The sequence below is a fragment of the Gorilla gorilla genome, chromosome 5, assembly GCF_029281585.2.
Source record: "Gorilla gorilla gorilla isolate KB3781 chromosome 5, NHGRI_mGorGor1-v2.1_pri, whole genome shotgun sequence".
NCBI lineage: Eukaryota > Metazoa > Chordata > Mammalia > Primates > Hominidae > Gorilla > Gorilla gorilla.
In genome coordinates this window covers 114,712,154-114,738,851 of record NC_073229.2, presented here as the reverse complement: position 1 = coordinate 114,738,851, position 26,698 = coordinate 114,712,154, and the positions used below count along the sequence as shown (strand labels likewise).

The following is a 26,698-nucleotide window of genomic DNA, read 5'->3' as shown; positions in this document are numbered from 1 at the left end:
TTCATTAAGTATTTGAGCTAGCTACCATCCCACAGACCTCTAATGTAGGTCCCAACACTCTGCCCTACCGCAGCCTCCTTCCTGCGATCAGAAGACTCCTTACTTCTCAGTTACCTTGCTTTTTGCTTCACAAGAGCTTTTCTTTATCCCTTACGTGTTCTACTGGGGCTGAGGGAACCCGGGTTAGGGCCTCCCTTGGTCTGTCTTCCTTGCCACAATCCTTACTCCTTTGAAGCTTCTGGTGTTTGCAGAGCACATGCTGTGAGGATGCCTGCTCTTAGGGATCTAAGTGAGAAGAGAGGGGTATGAGTCTTTTTTGCTGTTGAATCCCTACCCTAACCCTATCCTGAAAAGGGGGAGGGAGGAGTTTATTAGCCTTCATCATTAGCCCTTACTTTGGCTCTCTTCAGCTGGTAAGTGTTTAAAAGTTTTTAAGTAGTATTATTTACTCTTAAATTTCTTCTCTACTACACTTCATTCCATGAAGGCAGGGGTCCATTCTTTATATATATTTTTTCTTCTCATCCCCAGTGTATCTTCCTTTATGCTATTTTTAAAAATGGGAAGTCATTTTTGATACACACAAACTTAATTCTTTAAGTATTGACTGTGCTTATAATCTCACTCCTTTGAATTCACAGCAGTTATTATTTCTATCCTGTATTTCAGGTCAGTACAACCTTGGACATCTTCACCTTTCTTTATTATAACTTTAGATCCTGTCATTTCACTGTGCATGTGAAATATCTTGTGGCCCTAATAAGAATGGAGGCTTCTTAAGCCCATGGGCTCATCTTACAGGAATGTGCCTGTTTTGTATTTCAGGGTGTTCTAGAAAATTGCTTTCTTGAGCAAAAAGAAGAAAGTTTTTCATGTCCTCATTTGACCACATTTTGTTCCCATGGCTTTAAGTTGAAAGCTCAGAATCAGCTCTACTCTCATCACTAGGTGGCACTTGTGAATTACAAATAGTCAAATGAATTTTTACGACAAACATGTGATTCACAAATATAGATAATGTTTGGAATCCCTGCATGGACGTTCCTCAAAATGGAAGAAATGAAAGAAGGGGATTCCTAGTAAGTACCAGTTGCTGTGATGTATTTATAAATACATGGTTGAAGAATAAATTACTTCATAATCATTTTGTATTTAATACTAATATCAATAGGTAAAGTCTGGTCTCCATGCCTGTGTTCTTAAACTAATGTTGCCACGAAGTCGAAATTTTTTTAGGACCTGCTTGCTATTCATCTTAGTTAATTGCAAGAGAAATGAGTACTACAGGTCAGGTGCAGTGGCTCACACCTGTAATCCCAGCACTTTGGGAGGCTGAGGCAGGGCGATTACTTGAGTTCAGGGATTCAGGACCAACCTGGGCAACATAGTGGGATCCCATCTCTACCCAAAAGAAAAAAGAAAGAAAAGAAATGAGTACTACAGCACTTTACACTGATTCATACCCAATTCCAAGCACTTACTGTTCTTTGTAGTATTTGAGGAAATACCTGATTTTAACTTACGAATCCTGTAGATATTCATGAAGGAAAATGTCAGCACTTCTATTTTACTGTTGAGAAAACAGAAACTCAAACTTGTCCACCATTAAGAGCTAATAGGTAGACAGAGCCCTACATTCAAACTCAAGTGTGTTGGATTTCAGAGCCTGGGTGTGCTCTTTCATTTATTCTAATGGTACCAGGTAGCCAGTACCCTCTATTCACAATAAAGTAACTGAATGGCAAGTACAAATGTCTGATGAGAATTGTGAAGGAGAACAAGAACCTAAACCACAGAACACTGAGTGCCCAGGGCTAGGACGAGTGAAATGGGAAGTCAACAAAACAAAGACTAGCTACCAGAGAAGTTGGCCTACTTTGAAATTTTGCCTAGAGACAGCCGCATTTCCTTTAAGCCACTGATGAACAGAAGCTGAATATAGAGTATGTTCATCATTAGGTGCTCTAGGCTTCAAATTCTGGCTTCTCTGAATATTTTCTGACCATCCAATCTTGGGCAAGTTAGAACCATGTGACTCTATTTGCCTCCCTTTTAAATGGAAGAGGATTAAATGTGTTAATGCATGAGAAGCACATAGAATAGTACCTGGCACATAGTAAACATTCAATAAATGTTAACCATTTGAGTAGCTCTAGACATTGAACAACATGGTAAATGTTCATTCTGCCTTATTGATACATGAAGTGGAATTTAAGCTATGGCTAGAGTGGTCATACACATCGCAGTTTACAGCTAGTGTCCTAATATTATTATTATTAATGCCCCTTTTTTGATCTCCAAAGTGCCCTCAGTTAGATAATAACTCATTTGATCAACCTAGTTATAGTCAGCTTTGTTACAGAAGAGTTTTGTGCCAGGAATTTGTTCATGTAAGTCTAAAGTAAAAGTTCCTCCAAGGGAAGATACTAACTTCTACTTCCCGACATGGGGCTTTATATATGTTACAAATTAGGACTGGTAACATTCCCGTGTTAGACTACCTGGCATCAGACTGCACTTTAACACTTGCTAGCTATATAGCCTTGGGCAAGTTTTACTTCTTTAAAGCTAGGCACTTCAACTGTAAAATGAGGACAGCATTAGTACCTTCCTCTAGGCCTGTGTAAATGAGGTAATGTATATAAAGCATTAGTTAAGTGCCTGCTGCATAGAAAGTACATATAAATATGGTTAAGAGATGCAGATTTTTTGCTAAAGAAAAAGGCCTTGATACAAAGTGCTTAGGTTCATTGGAAGCTGAGAGATTGGAGTAGGTGGTGCTTAACTAAGGTCCTTTCACAATGATAAAATCTAATGATTTTATTCTAACAAGTATCAAAAGCTATTTTTGTTTTCTTTTTTTATATTATGAAAAATGTCAAATATTTGTAAAAATAGGACTCCATGAGAGAGCAATGAACCCATGCAGTATTCATCAGTTGGCTTCAACAATAGTATGATACATGGCTGATCTTTATTTTTATGACTTTTGAAAAATAACTGTAATGAGATCTATTTTACACATCATAAAATTCACCCATTTGAAGTGTACAATTTGGTGGGTTTTGCAAATTTACCAGGTTGTCAGCCACCACCATAAATTAGGTTTTTGGGTTTTTTTTTTTTAATAATTTCATCACTTTGTCAGGATACCAGCTACTCATTTACTGTTAATTCTAATTTTCACCCTCAGACCCAGGTATCTACAGATTTGCCTTTTCTGAACATTTTGTATAAATGGAATCATACAATATGTGGTCTCTGGTGTCTGACTTCTTTGACTTAGCATAATGTTTTTGGAGTTCATATTGTAAGTAACATATATCAATAGTTTTTCTTGCGGAATAAAATTCCATGGAATAAATAATACTATATTTTGTCTGTCCTTCATAGCCGGTCTTTTAACATCTATATTTATATCCTTTCTCCTCCATTCCCTATCCCTGTTGAATTATTCAAAGGCTATTTTTAATTTCTTAAATATGATAGCTGAAAATATTTATTATATGTTCCTGCTTTTTGTTTTTCCATATCATCTTCTGTCTTCTCATTCATCTTGTCTGTTTTAATTTTTTTTCTCCATTTAACAAATCACTTTACTTTGTTCCTCCGTGTGTCTTTTTTAGTTTTACTTGAGAATGAAAGGGTATACAGATCATAAACTTTCAAAGATAGAGACAAGTGTGCATTTAATTATCTTCTCACTTTAACAAAAATTCATACTTGTTCAGTGGCAAATCCAGATACTGTTGATTTCCATGTTTTTTTTTTTTAATTTAAAGTCTTAAAGATTGGCTTTAGTTCTTTATATTGGGCTGATCTATTTGATTCCGATTCTTGTGGTGTTTTTTGTTTGTTTTTTTGTTTGTTTAACTCAGGTTGTTGGAAGAGGAGCCTTTGGAGTTGTTTGCAAAGCTAAGTGGAGAGCAAAAGATGTTGCTATTAAACAAATAGAAAGTGAATCTGAGAGGAAAGCATTTATTGTAGAGGTAAGTTGAGATTTCATTTCTTTTGTATAGTTCTGCACTTAAGATACTCTGTGAATTTAATATTATGAAAAAGATTGGTTTCTCAGATGTCATTTCTTTGTATACATGAACATCAGCAATTCGGTTTAATCAAAGGTACTGCCATAGGAACATTTTCTCGTTCATACTCTTAATTCTGATTAAAAATTAGGGGAAAAGTGACTTAACTACATAAATGAATTCACCCCTGAATTAAAACAGTTTCATCCATGGAATTCAGATCTATTTCAAGGCATAATATTTTAATTTTAAAATAGAAAAGAAATGGTATGCTTTCCCATTATCTAAAATTAAGAAATTTTATACACTTATTTTAAATGGAATGTTTTTAGAAACTCAAATTAGATTATTTTAAAGAAAAAATATTTCAAATTTGATTTTTCTCATTTAGCATGAAAATTTGCACCTATTCTTTTAGAAATAGATTAGATTGAATGATGAAAGAAAATCCAATAATCATGAAATTAGCATATTATCAAATTTATCCTTTTCTAACTTTGTTGTTTTGTATTTTGGATCACATTAGTTAGTTAAATCAATGTTTTTATCACTATTAAACCTCATTGGCCAATGGATAAGTGGCCTGTACCTTATAAGCCTTCTGAATTTATATCTCTGTTTTTTCATTTAATCATAATTTCAAAATATACTTCATATTTTAAATGTATAGCATGGAAAAATGAGGACTTAATTGTGATATGAGAAAGTGATTTGTAAGTGGCTGAATGAGTTGAGAAATGCTGATAAGTGATTTGATGTCAGCATGAAGAAAGATGATTTCTAGTAATATGTTCTAGGAGTCTAGCCTCAGCTTTGTCTTATGCAATATTTTTATTAGTTTAGATAAAGCTATTGATCATTTCCTGTTACATTAGCAGTTTCACAAAGCTGGGTGAAATAGCATATGTGTTAAACATTAGGAATCACAAGTCAAAAAGATCGTAATAGCGTGAAGAAAATTTTTTAAATCCAGATGAGATGTGCATGTAATGTAAAAAATCAAATGGTTCTCCAAAAATTCTTAGTAAAAAAGACTTCAGTCTCCTGTACCTCCTCCAATCTAATTTTCTGCTTCCCAGAGACAACTACTTTGAGCTCATTCCTTCATGTTTGGTGTCCCCAGTCCAGATGCTGTTTATTACCCCTTCTCTAAAGAATCAACCTCTAGTCTTCTGCTGGGATGATAAGAGATAGTCATTGAGCTTTTTGAAGTCAAAGAAGGAATCTTTGAGTCTTTTACGCTGTCCCCTGCCCTATCCTTTGATTAGCTCATTTGCATAGGTACCTCGTTCTGCTGCCACTCCCCGACCTTTTGGAAGCTTTGTGAGATAAATCTGGTTGCTTCTCCATTTTTCTCATTGCCGGTTTATGATGCAGCTCTTCTAGGTCTGCTCTATCAGTTATTGCTAGTCATTTGCTTTCCAGCTTCCAAAAATGTATGCTGTTTGTGCACTTTGCATTCTCTTCATCCTTCTGAGGTTATGCCTTAAAATTTTTCAAATCTTTACCATCTTAGTGGGAATTAGGGAGAGAGGAGGAAAAAATGCTTGTATAATCTGCTATCTGAATCTCAGTGCTGAACCTTAGCAAGATGAAATATAGTAAATATATTTTCATATAGTAAATAAATATAATAAATAGTGATACTAATTCTATTAGGACGAAAAATCCACACATGTTGGCTCTAGATAGCTAGAGCTTTTTATTAGCATACAGTATGAAGGTTTAGAGACATTAGTGTGCTGAATATGAGCCAGCAGCATAATGTATGTAATAGAGAAGAGGAAGAAGAGTGGAAAAAGGGCAGAAAAGAGAGGAGAAGGGAGAAAAGAATGAGAGCAAGAAGCAGTTTGCTGTAGAGCGGGATGCATTAACAGAAAGAAGTTTGAAGACAGACATGATGGTTCACATCTGTAATCCCAGAACTTTGGGAATGGCAGATGGATTGCTTGAGCCCAGGAGTTTGAGATCAGTCTGGACAACATGGCAAAACCCCATCTCTACAAAAAATACAAAAATTAGCCAGGCATGGTGGCTGTGCACCTGTAGTCCCAGCTACTCCAGAGGCTGAGGTAGGAGGATTGCATGAGTCCAGGAGGCAGAGGTTGCAGTGACCCAAGATTGTACCACTGCACTGCAGCATGGGTAACAGAGCAAAACCTGTCTCAAAAGAAAGAAAGAAAGAAGTTTGAGATCTAGAATAAGAGAAGTGAGTATAGCCAAACCCCTCATTGACCTCTGTATGGATCATTGGATCAGGGATGATTAAAACTGAAACAGGGAAACCAGCTAGTAGGCTGTAATGATCACTGCAGCAGTTCAGGTTGGGATTACTAAGACAATGGCAGTGGGAATGCAGAGGAGAGAATTAATTCAAGAAATGAGAAATGGAATGGAGGCAAGTATACAGAGGGAGTGCACATTTTAAGTCAGATAGACTAAAGTTCACACCCCACTTCTTAGCTATAGAACAGGTCATTCAACCCTCTCTGAGACTTAAGGTTAAAATCTCATCTTTAAAATGGAAATGATAATACCTACCTTGCGGAGTTGTGATAATTATACAATATCTATAAAGTGCACATTAGGGCCCCACGCAGAGTAGCTAGACTGTTCAGCTATAGCTATGAAGATGATAACAATGATAGCATGACGTCTGGTTTGGATGATGCAGCTCAGTACCATCTCTGGGATCATATCCTAACATTTCTTGGCAGAGTTCATCTCTTCTTATTGTATATACTCATCGTGCCTTGTTCATAACTCCTGTTATAGCACTTTGCACATTGATTTAATTATTTGTTTAGATGTCTATCTCTCCAGCTAAACTGTATGAGCTGGAGAACAGGGATTCTGTGCCAATTTGGGCAGTCACTTGGTATTTTCAGTGACTATGATTACAATGCCTGTTACATAGTAAATAGTGATTGTTGAATGATTTAAACAAATGTTTTGTACACAGTAAGATTTTTAATGATACTGTGAAATCAGTACTTCAAAAGTTATCACTTTTTAAAAGAAACCTTAATTTCTTAACAGCTTCGGCAGTTATCCCGTGTGAACCATCCTAATATTGTAAAGCTTTATGGAGCCTGCTTGAATCCAGTAAGTTTGTTACTTTTTCATGGTCACCTGTGAGAAATGACATGGCAGATGTGTGTGTGTAGTTTATGTAGCTATTTTTGTTTTTTTTTAAGTTTTTCAAAAATATTATATTTTTTCAAGCTAAAAAGGTACCTCCAATACTTTAAAATATCAGCAGTGATCCCAATAGTTCAAGGACTATATGAGTACATGTGGCTATTATACACGCAAAATATGTCACCAACACACTCTAAACAGTGAGAATACAGCACCGTGGCATTGCTCCCATATTATTATTTTTTTCTTTCTCTTTATGTATTTACTGAGTTACTTATTTGTTTTTGATATCTTTTTTTATTATACTTTAAGTTCTAGGGTACATGTGCACAATGTGCAGGTTTGTTACGTATGTATACATTTGCCATGTTGGTGTGCTGCACCCATTAACTCGTCATTTACATTAGGTATTTCTCCTAATGCTATCCCTCCCCCCTCTCCCCATCCCACAACAGGACCCAGTGTGTGATGTTCCCCTTCCTGTGTCCAAGTGTTCTCATTGTTCAGTTCCCACCTATGAGTGAGAACATGTGGTGTTTGGTTTTCTGTCCTTGCAATAGTTTGCTCAGAATAATGGTTTCCAGCTTCATCCATGTCCCTACAAAGGACATGAACTCATCCTTTTTTATGGCTGCATAGTATTCCATGGTGTATATGTGCCACAATTTCTTAATCCAGTCTATCATTGATGGACATTTGGGTTGGTTCCAAGTCTTTGCTATTGTGAATAGTGCCACAGTAAACATACGTGTGCATGTGTCTTTATAGCAGCATGATTTATAATCCTTTGGGTATATACCCAGTAATGGGATGGCTGAGTCAAATGGTATTTCTACTCTAGATCCTTGAGGAATTGCCACACTGTCTTCCACAATGGCTGAACTAGTTTACAGTCCCACCAACAGTGTAAAAGTGTTCCTATTTCTCCACATCCTCTCCAGCACCTGTTGTTTCCTGACTTTTTAATGGTCACCATTCTAACTGGTGTGAGATGGTATCTCATTGTGGTTTTGATTTACATTTTTCTGATGGCCAGTGATGATGAGCATTTTTTCATGTGTCTTTTGGCTGCATAAACATCTTCTTTTGAGAAGTGTCTGTTCATATCCTTTGCCCACTTTTTGATGGGGTTGATTTTTTCTTGTAAATTTATTTAAGTTCTTTGTAGATTCTGGATATTAGCCCTTTGTCAGATGGGTAGATTGTAAAAATTTTCTCCCATTCTGTAGATTGCCTGTTCACTCTGATGATAGTTTCTTTTGCTGTGCAGAAGCTCGTTAGTTTAGTTAGATCCCATTTGTCAAATTTGGCTTTTGTTGCCATTGCTTTTGGTGTTTTAGTCCTGAAGTCCTTGCCCATGCCTATGTCCTGAATGGTATTGCCTAGGTTTTCTTCTAGGGTTTTTATGGTTTTAGGTCTAACATTTAAGTCTTTAATCCGTCTTGAATTAATTTTTGTATAAGGTATAAGGAAGGGATCCAGTTTCAGCTTTCTACATAAGGCTAGCCAGTTTTCCCAGCACCATTTATTAAATGGGGAATCCTTTCCCCATTTCTTGTTTTTGTCAGGTTTGTCAAAGATCAGATGGTTGTAGATGTATGGTATTATTTCTGAGGGCTCTGTTCTGTTCCATTGGTCTATATCTCTGTTTTGGTACCAGTACCGTGCTGTTTTGGTTACTGTAGCCTTGTAGTATAGTTTGAAGTCAGGTAGCGTGATGCCTCCAGCTTTGTTCTTTTGGCTTAGGATTGTCTTGGCAATGTGGGCTCTTTTTTGGTTCCATATGAACTTTAAAGTAATTTTTTCCAGTTCTGTGAAGAAAGTCATTGGTAGCTTGATGGGGATGGCATTGAATCTATAAATTACCTTGGGCAGTATGACCATTTTCACGATATTGATTCTTCCTATCCATGAGCATGGGATGTTCTTCCATTTGTTTGTGTCTTCTTTTATTCCATTGAGCAGTGGTTTGTAGTTCTCCTTGAAGAGGTCCTTCACATCCCTTGTAAGTTGGATTCCTAGGTATTTTATTCTCTTTGAAGCAATTGTGAGTGGGAGTTCACTCATGATTTGGCTCTCTGTTTGTCTGTTATTAGTGTATAGGAATGCTTGTGATTTTTGCACATTAATTTTGTATCCTGAGACTGCTGAAGTTGCTTATCAGCTTAAGGAGATTTTGGGCTGAGACAATGGGGTTTTCTAAATATACAATGATGTCATCTGCAAACGGACAATTTGACTTCCTCTTTTCCTAATTGAATACCCTTTATTTCTTTCTCCTGTCTGATTGCCCTGGCCAGAACTTCCAACACTACGTTGAATAGGAGTGGTGAGCGAGGGCATCCTTGTCTTGTGCCAGTTTTCAAAGAGAATGCTTCCAGTTTTTGTCTATTCAGGATGATATTGGCCATGGGTTTGTCATAAATAGCTCTTATTATTTTGAGATACGTCCCATCAGTACCTAGTTTATTGAGAGTTTTTAGCATGAAGGGCTGTTGAATTTTGTCAAAGCCCCTTTTCTGCATCTATTGAGATAATCATGTGGTTTTTGTCTTTGGTTCTGTTTATATAATGGATTATGTCTATTGATATGTGTATGTTGAACCAGCCTTGCAACCCAGGGATGAAGCCAACTTGATCGTGGTGGATAAGCTTTTTGATGGGCTGCTGGATTCAATTTGCCAGTATTTTATTGAGGATTTTTGCATCGATGTTCATCAGGGATATTGGTCTAAAATTCTCTTTTTTTGTTGTATTTATGCCAGGCTTTGGTATCAGAATGATGCTGGCCTCATAAAATGAGTTAGGGAGGATTCCCTCTTTTTCTATTGATTGGAATAGTTTCAGAAGGAATGGTACCAGCTCCTCTTTGTACCTCTGGTAGAATTTGGCTGTGAATCCATCTGGTCCTGGACTTTTTTTGTTTGGTAGACTATTCATTATTGCCTCAATTTCAGAGCCTGTTATTGGTCTATTCAGGGATTCAACTTCTTCCTGGTTTAGTCTTGGGAGGGTGTATGTGTCCAGTAATTTATCCATTTCTTCTAGATTTTCTAGTTTATTTTCATAGAGGTGTTTATAGTATTCTCTGATGGTAGTTTGTATTTCTGTGAAATTGGTGGTGATATCCCCATTATCATTTTTTATCGTGTCTATTTGATTCTTCTCTCTTTTCTTCTTTATTAGTCTTGCTAGTGGTCTACCAGTTTTGTTGATCTTTTCAAAAAACCAGCTCCTGGATTCATTGATTTTTTTTGAAGGGTTTGTTGTGTCTCTGTCTCCTTCAGTTCTGCTCCGATCTTAGTTATTTCTTGCCTTCTGCCAACTTTTGAATGTGTTTGCTCTTGCTTCTCTAGTTCTTTTAATTGTGATGTTAGGGTGTCAATTTTAGATCTTTCCTGCTTTCTCTTGTGGGCATTTAGTGCTATAAATTTCCCTCTACACACTGCTTTAAATGTGTCCCAGAGATTCTGGTATGTTGTGTCTTTCTTCTCATTGGTTTCAAAGAACATCTTTATTTCTGCCTTCATTTCGTTACGTACCCAGTAGTCCATTGTTCAGTTTCCATGTAGTTGAGTGGTTTTGAGTGAGTTTCTTAATCCTGAGTCTAGTTTGATTCCACTGTGGTCAGAGAGACAGTTTGTTATAATTTCTGTTCTTTTACATTTGCTGAGGAGTACTTTACTTGCAACTATGTGGTCAATTTTGGAGTAAGTGCAATGTGGTGCTGAGAAGAATGTGTATTCTGTTGATTTGGGATGGAGAGTTCTATAGATGTCTATTAGGTCCACTTGGTGCAGAGCTGAGTTCAATTCCTGGATATCCTTGTTAACTTTCTGTCTCGTTAATTTGTCTAACATTGACAGTGGGGTGTTAAAGCCTCCCATTATTATTGTATGGGAGTCTAAGTCTCTTTGTAGGTCTCTAAGGACTTGCTTTATGAATCTGGGTGCTCCTGTATTGGGTGCATATATATTTAGGATAGTTAGCTCTTCTTGTTGAATTGATCCCTTTACCATTATGTAATGGCCTTCTTTGTCTCTTTTGATCTTTGTTGGTTTCAAGTCTGTTTTATCAGAGACTAGGATTGCAACCCCTGCCTTTTTTTTTGTTTTCCATTTGCTTGGTAGATCTTCCTCCATCCCTTTATTTTGAGCCTATGTGTGTCTCTGCCTGTGAGATGGGTCTCCTGAATACAGCACACTTATTGGTCTTGACTCTTTATCCAATTTGCCAGTCTGTGTCTTTCATTTGGAGCATTTAGCCCATTTACATTTAAGGTGAATATTGTTATGTGTGAATTTGATCCTGTCATTATGATGTTAGCTGGTTATTTTGCTTGTTACTTGATGCAGTTTCTTCCTGGCATCAATGGTCTTTACAATTTGGCATGTTTTTGCAATGGCTGGTACCGGTTGTTCCTTTCCATGTTTAGTGCTTCCTTCAGGAGCTCTTGTTCAGCAGGCCTGGTAGTGACAAAATCTGTCAGCATTTGTTTGTCTGTAAAGGATTTTATTTCTCCCTCACCTATGAAGCTTAGTTTGGCTGGATATGAAATTCTGGGTTGAAAATTCTTTTCTTTAAGAATGTTGAATATTGGCCCCCACTCTCTTCTGGCTTATAGAGTTTCTGCTGAGAGATCCACTGTTAGTCTGATGGGCTTCCCTTTGTGGGTAACCCGACCTTTCTCTCTGGCTGCCCTTAACATTTTTTCCTTCATTTCAACTTTGGTGAATCTGACGATTATGTGTCTTGGAGTTGCTCTTCTCGAGGAGTATCTTTGTGGCGTTCTCTGTATTTCCTGAATTTGAATGTTGGCCTGCGTTGCTAGGTTGGGGAAGTTCTCCTGGATTATCCTGAAGAGGGTTTTCCAACTTGGTTCCATTCTCTCCGTCACTTTCAGGTACACTAATGAGATGTAGATTTGGTCTTTTCACATAGCCCCATATTACTTGGAGTCTTTGTTTGTTTCTTTTTACTCTTTTTTTCTCTAAACTTCTCTTCTTGCTTCATTTCATTCATTTGATCTTCAATCACTGATACCCTTTCTGCCACTTGATCAAATCAGCTACTGAAGCTTGTGCATGTGTCACGTAGTTCTTGTGCCATGGTTTTCAGCTCCATCAGGTCATTTAAGGTCTTCTCTATGCTGTTTATTCTAGTTAGCCATTCAGCTAATCTCTTTTCAAGGTATTTAGCTTGTTTGTGATGGGTTCAAACATCCTCCTTTCGCTCGGAGAAGTTTGTTATTACCGATTGTCTGAAGCCTTCTTCTCTCAGCTCATCAAAGTCATTCTCCATCCTGCTTTGTTCTGTTGCTGGCAAGGAGCTTTGGAGGAGAAGAGGTGCTCTGATTTTTAGAATTTTCAGCTTTTCTGCTCTGGTTTCTCCCCATTTTTGTGGTTTTATCTATCTTTGGTCTTTGATAATGGTGACGTACAGATGGGGTTTTGATGTGGATGTCCTTTCTGTTTATTAGTTTTCCTTCTAACAGTCAGGACCTCAGCTGCAGGTCTGTTGGAGTTTGCTGGAGGTCCACTCCAGACTGTGTTTGTCTGGGTATCACCAGCGGAGGCTGCAGAACAGCAAATACTGCAGAACAGCAAATGTTGCTGCCTGATCCTTCTTCTGGAAGCTTCGTCTCAGAGAGGCACCTGGCTGTATGAGGTGTCAATCTGCCCCTACTGGAAGGTGTCTCCCAGTTAGGCTACTCAGGGGTCAGGGACCCACTTGAGGAGGCAGTCTGTCCGTTCTCAGATCTCATACTCCATGCTGGGAGAACCACTGCTCTCTTCAAAGCTATCAGACAGGGATGTTTAAGTCTGCAGAAGTTTCTGCTGCCTTTTGTTCAGCTATGCCTGCCCCCAGAGGTGGAGTCTACAGAGGCGGGCAGGCCTCCTTGAGCTGTGGTGGGCTCCACCCAGTTCGAACTTCCTGGCTGCTTTGTTTACCTACTCAAGCCTCAGCAATGGCAGATGCCCCTCTCCCAGCGTCACTGCCGCCTTGCAGTTGGATCTCAGACTGTTGTGCTAGCAGTGAATGAGGCTCCATGGGCATGGGACCCTCCAAGCCAGGTGCAGGATATAATCTCCTGGTGTGCTGTTTGCTAAGACCGTTGGAAAAGTGCAGTGTTAGGGTGGGAGTGTCCCAATTTTCCAGGTACCATCTGTCACCGCTTCCCTTGTCTAGGAAAGTGAATTCCCCAACCCCTTGTGCTTCCCGGGTGAGGCGATGCCCTGCCCTGCTTCGACTCACACTCCATGGGCTGCACCCACTGTCTGACAAGCCCCAGTGAGATGAACCCTGTACCTCAGTTGGAAATGCAGAAATCACCTATCTTCTGCGTCGCTTATGCTGGTAGCTGTAGACTGGAGCTTTTCCTATTTGGCCATCTTGGAACCTCCTATGTAGCTATTTTGATCTGCTATCTTAGATGTATTTCTGAAAGAACAGTTATAGTTTGTTCATTTGACTTGTTTCTAGTCTTTTAGCAAAACTGTATCAGAAGAGTTGTTTTAGGTGATTTTGTCCAATAACCTCATCTTCTTATGAGGCTTTTGATATCCTGTGGCAGCACCTACTTACTGGCACTGGAGAAAGTCCCCAGAATATCCTGTGATTGTATTTTACATACATCTTCACTCTTAGTGGACTCCTAGAAGACAGTCTTAGGTCATAGATACCTTTTCCTTCCCTAGTGCTATTCACATAGTAGGGGCCAAAAGAATGATTTTTAATATATCTATAAAATCAGGGGAGTGAATTAAATTCTCTCTCAAAGGCCCTAAGATGATGGAGCTTCTTGGTTAATGCTTCTGGTATATGTTTCCTTTAGGTGTGTCTTGTGATGGAATATGCTGAAGGGGGCTCTTTATATAATGGTGAGTGTCATTAGACCTGTCTTTATCTAGTGGATTAAAATAATTTGAAAAATTTTAATATAAACCCTAAGTTGTTTAACATTCTTCACAATTTGCCGTCAGAGTCTCAAAAGGACATAATTTTTAAAAATCTGCTAAAGAATAAAAATGGAAAGATAAGATTCTATAACATTAGTATGTGAAATTTAGAGGTCTATCAATTTTTTAAGTAGATGGTACTTTGCATTTCATTAAAAGCATTTAAGTAAAAGTTTACTTTTTAAATAGATTTTAAAATATCTTCAGATTTTTTTTCTTTTTGCCCTCTCATAACTTTGAGCCTCCTCATTTTAGAATTCTTTAACCATATTTCGATTTCACTCTGCTTTATTTTTTCTTTTTTTCAAAAAAAAATGTGAAAACTCACTTCACACAACCTTTTATTTGTAGCAATGAAAAAAAACTTTGTGTAGTTACCTTTGTAGAACAGAGCTCTTTTACCCTAAAAATACCAACCATATGCAGAAATGTATTGTCTCTTGTAGCACCAGTTATATAAAACAAATTGTTACATTTTATTTTTTAATTAATATTATTTTACGTAAACTTTTACTTATATTTACTGCCCATGTGTTCATCATTGTTGATGGATATCTAATACCCCATTGTCTTATTTGATTGAACTACTTCTGGTTTTTAGCCATTACAGAAAATACAGGTGCAAACATCTTGATATACATTGTTTTGTTTCTTTCTGTACTGTTCTCTGCCTCTCTCTTGTAGTAGTGTGCCATAAGACTGCTCATAATTTATATTACTTTATAAAATTCTTTTCTGTTTGAAAAAATGTGGTAATGTATATTGATTTTACTTCAATGTAGGAATAACATTTAATAGATGTACTATTAAATGTTAATATTATGGCAGTTATCCACTCAAAATTATTAGATATTTTCATCCTTTTTATTTAGAAAAAAAACTAAAAGGCCAGGCATGGTGGCTCACTCCTATAATCCCAGCACTTTGGGAGGCCAAGGCAGGCAGATCATGAGGTCAAGAGATCAAGACCATCCTGGCCAACACGGTGATACCCTGTCTCTACTAAAAATACAAAAATTAGCTGGGCGTGGTGGCACACGCCTGTAGTCCCAGCTACTCGGGAGGCTGAGCCAGGAGAATCGCTTGAACCCAGGAGGTGGAGTTTGCAGTGAGCCAAGATCGCACCACTGCACTCCAGCCTGGCGACAAAGTGAGACTCCGTCTCAAAAAACAAAAAGAAAAAAGAAAGTAAAAAATTAAAAGCAGGACTGATGGAGCATATGTATATGTAGAAAAATACCCAGTCATGTGTTCTGATAGTGCTTGCATTCACATTGTGTCTTTTGTTATATGCAATAAAGTTCTTTTTAGTTTGTGCCTTTCTTTCGCAGTGCTGCATGGTGCTGAACCATTGCCATATTATACTGCTGCCCACGCAATGAGTTGGTGTTTACAATGTTCCCAAGGAGTGGCTTATCTTCACAGCATGCAACCCAAAGCGCTAATTCACAGGGACCTGAAACCACCAAAGTAAGTTATAATAATGTGACACCCCTCAGCCTCTTCCTCCTTCTCTCTCACTCTCACCACCCCGAACCCACTCTCTAATTCAAGCTCATTATTGTACAGGAGTTTCTCTTTTCTCTATTTGGCTTACTCAGTGTTTACTTTTAACTCACCTTCATCATTTAGTCATTTATCTAAGCTTGTATTTTAGATGTTGTCTTTAGTGGGATTTTTATTTTTGGTAACCTCTACCTTAGATTAGCATACTTCTAGAATCTGTTAGCCTATAAAAATCTCATTTTGTGCCTGCAGTATATAATGTTGCTGTTAGACAATTCCTTGGGGGCAGAGATAGGTCTGACGTTTTTCTTGCTGTGTCCCTAACACCTAGCACATAAACATTCTACAGAAATTTGCAGAGTTGTTATTACTTGCTCTTTCAGAGGAAAGTAAAAGGGCATTTCTTGGCATCTGGGTAGAAATGGAAAATATTCTGGATTCTTCATAATGTGAATACTTGGGACTTTAAAAAACTTATAAATTCCTTAGATAAGTATTTTAAAAGACTAAAACTTTGGGGGTTTTGTTTGTATAGGTATTCAGTTAAAGAAAACATACACATAAAACATATTGTTTCCTTTTCTCTCTTTTTTTTTCTTTTATGCACCTGTGACAGAGTAAAAATAGTCTCCACGTATCTTCTTTACCCTCCCCCAAGCTCCCACCCCAGCACATCAGTCTTTACAGAAGAGGTTTCCCTTAGGAAATCAGTATAGTCTTCAGTTATTCCATTCTCTTGATACTGGTTAAAGCATTAAAACATCCCTTCTGGGTGCAACTTGTCACTCTCAGGTCTAATCTGATATACTCTACATAGGTTCCAACTCTTAGAATCACTGTTCTTGCTATGTATCTTATCTCTACTCCCAAACTTAAACTGATTTCTGTTTCCCCAGGTCACTGATAAAATAATGTTTAAGCTTTTATTTTTCCTGAGGCTATTATCTTAGTTACCTGCCTTAACTAATGAAAAAATCACTTAGCCTTTTTTTCTTCGTTGTGAATATTCAGTCATCCTTTTTCCGCTATATTAACAGAGTTGAATTATTAAAGCAAACTTATGAGAATCACAGCTCTTACCCAGCAACAAATTGACAAGTGATCCAAAGGATATAGGCAAGCATCAGATACAGTCAAAGCATTCTTTTCCTAAAAGAGTCTGAACGCTTCTGATGCAACACCCAAAAGTATCCCTTTTCTCCTCGTTACAGTGTGTTTTGGCTTTGGAATAAATGATTAGTTATTGAACAATATATGGAGAAATATCTTACAAAAGGAAGTCATTTCCATTTTCTAACATCTTTTACATTGCACTAATTACATGGTTTAAATGACTATCCCTAATCTTCATCCAACTACACCCCATAAATTTTAGGTTTATTTAATCAACCTAGTTAGACCAGATATATCCTTCTAAAATCATTTGTAGATAGAGATTCTCCTTTTGCTAGTAAATACCATTAACATATTTACAGAAGGTCTGGTCTAGGTCATTTATTCCAGGCCTCTCCATGATTGGATTCATCTTGCAAATCGTCTTTGGAGCCCCTGGTATACAAGTTGGACTTTAGAATCAGAATTGATTCTAATTCAGAAAGTACTGGGTAAAAGAAATTCTTTGGAATGGCTGTGCTTTTATATATAATTGGACATACATGAATACCTGCTATATCTTTATTTTTTTATTTTTTTTATTATTTTTATTTTTTATTTTTTTGAGACAGAGTCTCGCTCTGTCGCCCAGGCTGGAGTGCAGTGGCGCAATCTCAGCTCACTACAACCTCCGCCTCCCGGGTTCAAGCAATTCTCCTGCCTCAGCCTCCCGAGTAGCTGGGAGTACAGGCATGTGCCACCACGCCTGGCTAATTTTTTGTATTTTTAGTAGAGACAGGGTTTCACTGTGTTAGCCAGGATGGTCTCGATCTCCTGACCTCGTGATCCGCCCGCCTCAGCCTCCCAAAGTGCTGGGATTACAGGCCTGAGCTACTGCACCCGGCCAATACCTGTTATATCTTATTGTCAGTGGAAAACCTACAGATTCTGTGGTCAGGAAGAGTTCCTCAAAATGGTATCTAAAGAAGGTACCTGATGATCTGGGGAGGTGTTTTATACACTATCAAGTTGTGCTTGTGCTTGTATTTTATCTTTTGCAAGTTTATTCACATTTACATTAGAAATTAAAATGTGTTTTTAATCTTAACAGTGTGAAAGTAAGCCTACAAAGATAATTTAAGTTCAGATTTCAGTGAGTCTTGAATTTCCTGTTCAAGGCTGGTGAACTTTTGAAGTCGAGTAAAGGAGTACTAACATAAAACTCATTCAGGAAAATTATCTTGAATCATCAGAAATTATCTTGATATCTTGAATATACCAGTATAAAACAAGGAAACTAGTTACAGAGTTCTTATAATTTTCTTGGGTAAAAAGTGTAAGAGTTTGAACAAGAACATTGAGATGCGGGAAAAAAGTTTTGTTGAAGTACATATAGAGGTATACTGGATTTAGCATTCTTTTCACTGGAATGATTATGAGAGTCTTTTTGGTATTATGGAACTGTGAATAGTAGTTTATCTGACTTATTTTAGTCACATTGGACTAAAAGAGAAGAAAGTTCCAAATAGTCTCTCCAGATGTAAAAAGTTTATAAAACTTGTAATTAAAATGAATTCCTATGTACTGCTATTGGATATTACTACGATGTGATGGTGCAAATTATATTACCCATTTCTATTTCTGTTTGTCATGAAAAGCAAAACCTTGTAAGTAAGAGTAGGCTACTTGGTGACTGTAGTTGGGTAATAGTACACCTAGGAAAGTCCGAATCTTAAGTTCAGAAAATTTTCCAGAAATCTCTCATTAGGTCATTTTAGCTATAATAGATTTGTATTCCTCCCACACATACATAGTCTAAGCACAAAAATGGTTTTGGGATTGAACATTTTTAGAAGTATCTTCAAAATAAAGACATTAAATTACAGACCATTTTTTTCCTTCTATATTGGCTTATTTTCTTTAAATTTTATAGTGTTACTATTTTTTAAGTAATACATGTTTATGATTAAACTCCCATTTCAGGATACCATAATGTTGACCTAATAGAAGTTTTTTAAACCCTACATTTTATTTTGGCCAGAGAGAAGTATGATCAGGAAAGATTTTGGAGCTAGAGATGAAGACATCAGAATGTGAGTCTAGCAGCCTTCCAAAGAGAGCTAGGTTATGGTCAATTAATTTTTGCTTATTATTTCTCTGAACTATTAGGCTTTTATAGTGACCAAGTAAATTAGTCATTTCACAGAGGTTGAATGATAACATTCATTTTGCTTAACCTTTTCCATTTCCACAAATGTCTCTTCTTTTATTGTAGAATAAAATGTTGGCCTTGTAACTTTTGATGTTTTTTGTTTTTTTTTAAACAGCTTACTGCTGGTTGCAGGGGGGACAGTTCTAAAAATTTGTGATTTTGGTACAGCCTGTGACATTCAGACACACATGACCAATAACAAGGGGAGTGCTGCTTGGATGGCACCTGAAGTTTTTGAAGGTAAAATGGCAAAAGTATGGTATGTTTGATAATCTCCCTCACTCCTTGTGAATTCATATGTTTTTATAGATTTTCCCCATTTCCATGGTTTTATTTCTGCATAGTACATAAAGTATACAATGAAATCTAAGGGGATATTAAATATAGTGTTGTATCCTAAATTTTATAGTAAGATTTAAATCTTCTATGCTTCTAAGCATATGTACAGTTGATCCTCATTGTTCACCAATTTCTTAATTGCAAAATTGCCTATTTGCTAACCTTTATTTGTAACCCCAAAATTAATACTCATGGTGCTTTCATGGTTATTTGCTGACAGTGCTTTCATGTATTCGCAGACAGTGTGCATGCACTGAGCAGTGCAAATTTTGAGTCATCTAACGCATGCTTCCAGCTGAGGTTGAACAAGACAACACTTTTCCGTCTTGTTTCAGCTCTCATGCTGTAAGCAGGTGTCCTTTTTTGTGCTGTTCAGAGCCCTTTTTCATTTTTGTGATTTTTGTTGGTAATTTTGCTACTTAAAATGGCCCTCAAGCATAGTACTGCCTAAGTACAAGAAGGCTATGATGTATCTTAACAGACAATATACATATGTTAAATTATCTTCATTCAGGCATGAGTTACAGAAATGTTGGCTATGAGTTCAATGGTAATAAATCAACAGTATATATGAATAAGGTGTCTTTAAGCAGAAATACACATGAAACAAGGCTATATATTGATCAGTTGACAAAAACATGGTGACCAGAGGCACACAGGAACCTACCCCTGTATTTTCCTTAGGAGCAATGATTCAGTGTTCACTAATTCAGTGTTCTCAGAAACTTTATAGAACATAAATACCAGGAATAATGAGAATTAACTGTGCTTTTGTATTGGTTTCCTAGCAATTAAAAATTGAGATCCCTAAAGTTTAAATGAGGATGCCTTAAAAAGAATGCAAGTAGCTGGGCGCGGTGGCTCAGGCCTGTAATCTCAGCACTTTGGGAGGCTGAGGTGGGCGGATCATGAAGTCAGGAGATCGAGACCATCCTGTATAACACGGTGAAACCCCATCTCTACTAAAACTACAAAAAATTAGCCGGGCGTGGTGGCGGGCGCCCGTAGTCCCAGCTACTCGGGAGGCTGAGGCAGGAGAATGGCGTGAACCCGGGAGGCGGAGCATGCAGTGAGCCGAGATCGCGCCACTGCACTCCAGCCTGGGTGACAGAGCAAGACTCCATCTCAGAAAAAAAAAAGAATGCAAGTAATTGGACAGAAATAAGATACTAAGAATTACAAATAAATGTCAAGCTTATATGTTTACCTTCTTTTATACCTCCGTATGTCACTGAAGTTCTAAAAGAGTTGTCTGTAAATTATATGCTAGGTTTCTGTATAAAAACATCAAATTATCTTTTAAATGAAAGAAGTTGAACTGAAGGTATGTGATTTGTATGTTAGGAAGTGTAAATGCCCATAAAATTCAGATACGTTCAGTTAATCAGACTCTGGTTATAGCTTATTTCTTTCAGTTTTGATGACTCTAAAGGGTTTTCTGTTTGTTTTTAGCCACCCCAGAGGAAGAGAAATTGCAATGCAACTAGTCACCTGAGTGGAGCTCTTTTGCCCTAAAATTCAATTTAGTAATAAATGAATAATCAGGTGTTATATTACACAAGATTAAGTAATGCCTCCTGTTTCATATACAGAATGTATACATTTGACATTGTTTTAAAATTATTTACTTATTTAATATACCTTTATGTGAGTTAAAATGACCCAATGTTACTGTATGTGGAGAGCAAAAAGATTTGTTTATACAAAAGATTAATTTTATTGCTCTAGACAACCCTTAATTGTCTAGAGCAACAAAATGCAGATGGTTAGGCTGTGTAAGTTTCTTCATTTCTGAAAGATGTCAGTCAACCTGTAGCCCAAATTAGATTGTAGCATGGTTGTAGTGCTATATTACAGTGTACTGCTTAGCATGTAAAGCTATAGCTATAAGAATTGTTCATTCTTACAGTGAGTTGAGTTTTTCTTTGTTTGTTTTTGGGAGATTATGACGGGTGCTTATTGTGCTGGCTGATTCAACCACCTACTTAGTTTGTAAATTTTGCTGTATAACTCAGGTTATCCATAATTTTCGTTACTTACAACTTACATTTAAGTTTACAAATTAAGAATTTCCCTTCACCATATATTGAGGAAAAAACTGTAACACTAAATTAGAAAGTTCTTCTGCTTTGATAGCAGAGTAGTGCTGTCTGTCAGAGAGTGGGAAGAAAATTTAAGATTAAAATGTAACAGAAAGGAGGCCAGGCACAATGGCTCATGCCTGTGATCCCAGCGCCTCGGGAGGCCAGAGCAGGATGATCAATTGAGCCCAGGAGTTTGAGACCAGCCTGGGCAACATGGCAAGACCCCATCTCTACAAAAAATTTAAAAAATTAACCAGTTGTGCCAGCGCATGCCTGTAGCCCCAGCTACTCAGGAGGATCACTTGAGCCCAAGAGTTTGAGGCTACATTGAGCTCCAGCCTGGATGAGAGTGTGAGATCCTGTCTCAGAATAAAATAATAATAAACAACATAAAGGAATGTACAGATGTTTCATACTCTGCCCCAGAGAAAGTATCAGTCTAAATACATAAAAGTCAAGTCCTGTGCCTCTTGATGAAAAGATAGAAAATAACTGAGTTTCTGAAGTAGTTTTTTTAGTGTATTGTTGATACTTAATTCATTTAAAAATGTACTTGTTGAAAACACAAAGTACTTCAGAAAGAGTAGTTTCTTAGTTCTACATGTGACAGCCTCATTTTTATCCATGATACCCATTCTCAAAATTTAAGCCATTGTTTCTGTAAGTCATGTGGAAAAATAGTCTTTAGGTTATATACTACCTTTTTTTTTTTCTAGGTAGTAATTACAGTGAAAAATGTGACGTCTTCAGCTGGGGTATTATTCTTTGGGAAGTGATAACGCGTCGGAAACCCTTTGATGAGATTGGTGGCCCAGCTTTCCGAATCATGTGGGCTGTTCATAATGGTTCGTAAAAAGAAATTTTTCTTAAATGTACTTTTTGTGTTTTCTACTTGGAAGACTACTCCTGTCCCCTTCCCTAAAGAATATCATTTATCTCTAACATTAAAATGTACAATTCTTTGTTAAGAGACTGCTTTACTATTATCAGACTCTGCCCTGTCCCTGCCCCAGAGTCCAGCAGAGCAGGATTGAGAGTAGTCCTGGTCTACACATGCGGCTGAGGATGTTCACTGGCTCCACTGATTAGGGAAAGGCCATCAGTACACAACCTAGACAGTTGGCTCTCTCTTAGGGAGAAGCATCAGGCTGGATCATGGAAAAAATAAAAAAATACATACATAAAATCTCTGACATGGTTAATATAACTGGAGAGTTATAGCCCTTTTCTCCTGAAGAAGCAAGGGCCTCATCAAGGAGAAAAAGCAAAGAATAATAATGCTTCACATATTTTTCCTGTTTATATTCTCACCCACCCTTAGAAGGTGAGTACTATTGCCTCATTTTACAGATTAGGAAACTGAGGCCTAGAGAGGTTAAATAACTTGCTTAAGGTCACAAGATTAGTAAGTGGTAGAGCTGGGATTCAAATCCAGATGCTTCTGACTTGAATGCTCATATCTTAAGTCATATTGACTTATGGACTCAATGTCCTTGCATCTGTCCTGTTTCTTTTATAGTTCTGGTAATGTTGTTTTTAACCACATATGATGTTAGAATGCATCCTCTTCATTAGTAAAGTTACTTTACATTTGCTTGGGAAAATAGCTTTTCATGAAGGAAAATTACTTACCTTCTTAATTTTAGCGCCACTCTTAGTTATTTCATTTCTATGCCTTGTTTATAATCATGTGACTAATGGCCATTTTTTACATTATTCCACAAGTCTAAAAACAAATGTCTGCCTAATTATTTAGGTCATTCATAGATTTATCAAACAGTGCCATCATCTGAGTAATCTTAGCTGTTTTTACCAGTTTTCTATACTGCCTTTAATATTACTACCGTTAGTATCATTGTGGAGACTGTTCAGCATTGACCAGGACAGCTTGCTTGCTTGCTTTCTATCGGTTGTCAGTGAATAATTGAACGTCCGTGAAGTAAAGAGTAAAAGAACTAACTTGTTAATTGATAAAATTACAAAGCACTTTTATTACTCCAAATTACAGATCTTAAACTACAAGATCTATAAAATAAATACCACTTTGGAAATACGTACAAAGAGTTTGCATCATTCTTTGGGTAAATACATTCTTCCCCCCTTCCTCTCATTTTCAATTGTAGGTACTCGACCACCACTGATCAAAAATTTACCTAAGCCCATTGAGAGCCTGATGACTCGTTGTTGGTCTAAAGATCCTTCCCAGCGCCCTTCAATGGAGGAAATTGTGAAAATAATGACTCACTTGATGCGGGTATAATCCTTCTTTTGAGGGGCTTTGGATTTAGGGGAATTTAATATGTGTTGAGTTTTAATGGAATTTTAAAAGGGATGTTATTACTATATTCTGCTTTATATATTACTATGTTTTCTAAGTGAGAATGGGCATTTATTACTCATAGTCAGAAGAGGAAACATTTCGAGAGGGAAAATCTAGTTCTTTATCACTGGAAAGATGGCTAGACTAGGTTTCTAGACTTGCTTTTTTCTTTTTGCTTACATTAGTGGACAAGTGTGTTTGTCTCTGGGCCTGTTGCCTCATTTGTAATGTGGGAGAAACTGAAATAGATAGTCTCTAAAGCCATCACAGGACTTGGATATATTAATATTATGACTTCAATACATGATAAACTAAATTTTACATTTTTCTGATACCAATTTTCATCAAGCATTTAGTCATTTATGCAAGGCAATAGGTTGCATTCTCAGACACATTTATTTGAGTGACTTTTACTATTTGGCCTATTTTCAGGTTTTTATATCCCAGTAAAAAGTTAAACTTTCTTCTATTTAGAAGAACCCTTTTAAATGATTATCAAATTTTCCTAGTCTGTGAATCAAGCGCCTTTAGAATTATTTGGAATATTTTACGCCTCTGGTTTTTGGTACATTAACAAAAACTGTGAAGTGATATCTTGGCTTTAAAAAGTTCACATATCTATGAAAGTGCCTGAATTTTGGAACAGTTTGTTCAGTAGAAGAATCTTACAATCTCCTTAAATATAGACTAAGTAATTTCCTAAATGGTAAAACGTTGTTTATTCAATCTATTGAAAATTTCTTACGCAAAGCAGCTTGAACTAATCTACTAAAAGTTTACCATCATATTTGGATACCAGTCATATATAGAACCCTAGGCCCTAAAGGTGTGTGCATAAGAAAACAACTTAGTATCTGTAGTCAGATTACTTAAAACTTTGGGATATATAAGTTATTGCAGTTGTAATTTTGCTTCTCTGTTCCTTGTCTAATTTGAGGAGAATACGTTTCCTTTTTTTCTCTAAATTCTAACATTTTTGTCCAGCATATACTTTGAGTATTATGCCTCCAGTTTGTAGAAAGACATTCATAATCCATCCTCTTAATATATTTAAAATGTTCTAACAATTATTCTATGGTATACTAGTCTCAGTCTTCAGACTAACAGTCACCAGAAGTTTACATCACTACTGTAAGAACATGAGTATGTTTTACATAATTATGAGAAATGATACTATTTTATTTCATATGTTTCTCTAGAGAAATATTTGCTGTTTTCTTCAAGACTATCTAGACTCCAATGTAAGCTAGATTCTTAGGTAGGTGCATGGAATTCATCAAAGTTGAAATCCAAGAGTACATTATTGTAATCTTTGTAAAATAAAAAACTTAGGCACCTACACATTTAGTATATACCTTAGGGAAAATAAAACATTAACAGGATTTAATTTGTATTAAGGAAATTTTAAGCTGTGGTTTACTTTTTTATATATAGTACTTTCCAGGAGCAGATGAGCCATTACAGTATCCTTGTCAGTATTCAGATGAAGGACAGAGCAACTCTGCCACCAGTACAGGTAAATGGATAGATTGGAAGAGTATTGACTTGATTTTTCTTTCGTCTCTATTCCCATGAAATTATAATCAAGAAGTAATGAATAATGTCCCCATTTGCATTTTAATTCCTTCATTTCATACGATTGACTGCAATTTGAGTTTACAGGTGCGTCATTCTTCATGTAGGTACCCTGATTAAAGAATTATTGAAGACCTGCTTCCAAGTCTTGGAATTCCTACATAATTATGAATAAAAAGATGGCATATTGTATTACAGTGAATGACATTCTTAACTTGAAAAATCATACATGGATACTACTAGATCAAGTAGTATTAGAAATTATTATAAATGTATTTAACACATTTCTTCATCATGAACACCCTAGTTTTTGTTCTCTTCTACAGAGGCTCTGATTTAAGAAGCTATGTTAAAAGTTCCTTAGTTTTCTGAAATGTGAAGTAGTAGTGGGACATGTAATTTGTGGTCATCAAAAAGATAGTAGAAATAATACTGTAACTTAGAAATATTGTACTTCTCAAAATATAGTGACATTATAAGCATTTCATTATTAATTAAAACTTAAAGATATGTGTGTGTCTATATGCACATGTATTTACCCTGCATTTATTGACAAATACTTTTACTGATCTATTTCTCCCACCTCAAGAATAGTTCTATTTATTTTAAGATGGTTATTGTTTGGCTAGTTATTCTCAAATTCCAGTTTTACTGAAAATATTTTGAGTTGCTCTGAATTCTAAAATGTACTTCTCTAAAATTCTATCATTTGTGTCTCCCACGTCCTCTAAACCCTCTCTTCATTTCCTTACTGTGACCTTGAATTTTTTGAGCCTCCTACCTTTTCACTGGTCCTCAGTCCTCTTAGGTCCTTTTTTCTTTCTCCCTCCACTTAATTCCAATCAACTATTATAATTCCTTTGGGAATAAATTTCATCTTTCTAGCCTCTCTCTCAAGCTTGCTTGGCTAAACCACAAGCCTAATGAAAGCTGACACTCGGCTTACTCCTTGCCTGTACCAATGCAGCTGAGTGTGGCTGGAGATAGCACAGGTTTACTATCCTCACGTGCATGTTTAGTGCTATTGGACAGTTGTACTATATTGTAGTTCATCTCTTTCCTCCTATATGTCTTAATTTTATACTGTAGCCTCTCCTCAGACTTCAAACACTTCCTCGCCACTCCTCACTCTCAGCTAATCTTGTTTGCTCTTTCTCTGAGAAAATTGGAGTAATCGGAAGACAGCTTCCACAACATCTGTGCCCATCTACTCTGCTTTCTTCTGTTACTCTGGCTAAACTATCCATACTTCTGGCCAAAGGTGTACCTTTCTGCCTGTGCATTATATCCCATCTGCTCCTCTGAGCAATTCTCCCCTGTCTCTTGCATCATCAGTTTTAGCTTTCTACTGGATCATTCCTAAAACATACATAGTCTGTATTTGCATTCACTAGCTTCTCTTTTCCCCTTCTTTCTTGAGCTGACTCCATTCAGACATATGC

At 36.8% G+C, this 26,698-nt stretch overlaps 1 protein-coding gene across 4 annotated transcripts in view; it reads left to right on the top strand.

Annotated features, from left to right (window-relative positions):
* MAP3K7 (mitogen-activated protein kinase kinase kinase 7) overlaps positions 1-26,698 on the top strand; it is a 73,271-nt gene that overhangs the window by 11,525 nt on the left and 35,048 nt on the right. For all 4 annotated transcript variants that reach the window (XR_010134323.1, XR_010134322.1, XM_004044416.5 and 1 more), the window contains exons 2-9: positions 3,879-3,989; positions 7,068-7,133; positions 14,005-14,050; positions 15,460-15,598; positions 19,054-19,178; positions 22,078-22,206; positions 23,485-23,615; positions 25,116-25,197. Coding sequence is in view for 2 of the 4 variants with exons in the window: in XM_004044416.5 (XP_004044464.1) it covers positions 3,879-3,989; positions 7,068-7,133; positions 14,005-14,050; positions 15,460-15,598; positions 19,054-19,178; positions 22,078-22,206; positions 23,485-23,615; positions 25,116-25,197 (829 nt within the window). In the remaining 2 variants the exon portion in view is untranslated. The remainder of the gene's footprint in view (positions 1-3,878; positions 3,990-7,067; positions 7,134-14,004; positions 14,051-15,459; positions 15,599-19,053; positions 19,179-22,077; positions 22,207-23,484; positions 23,616-25,115; positions 25,198-26,698) is intronic.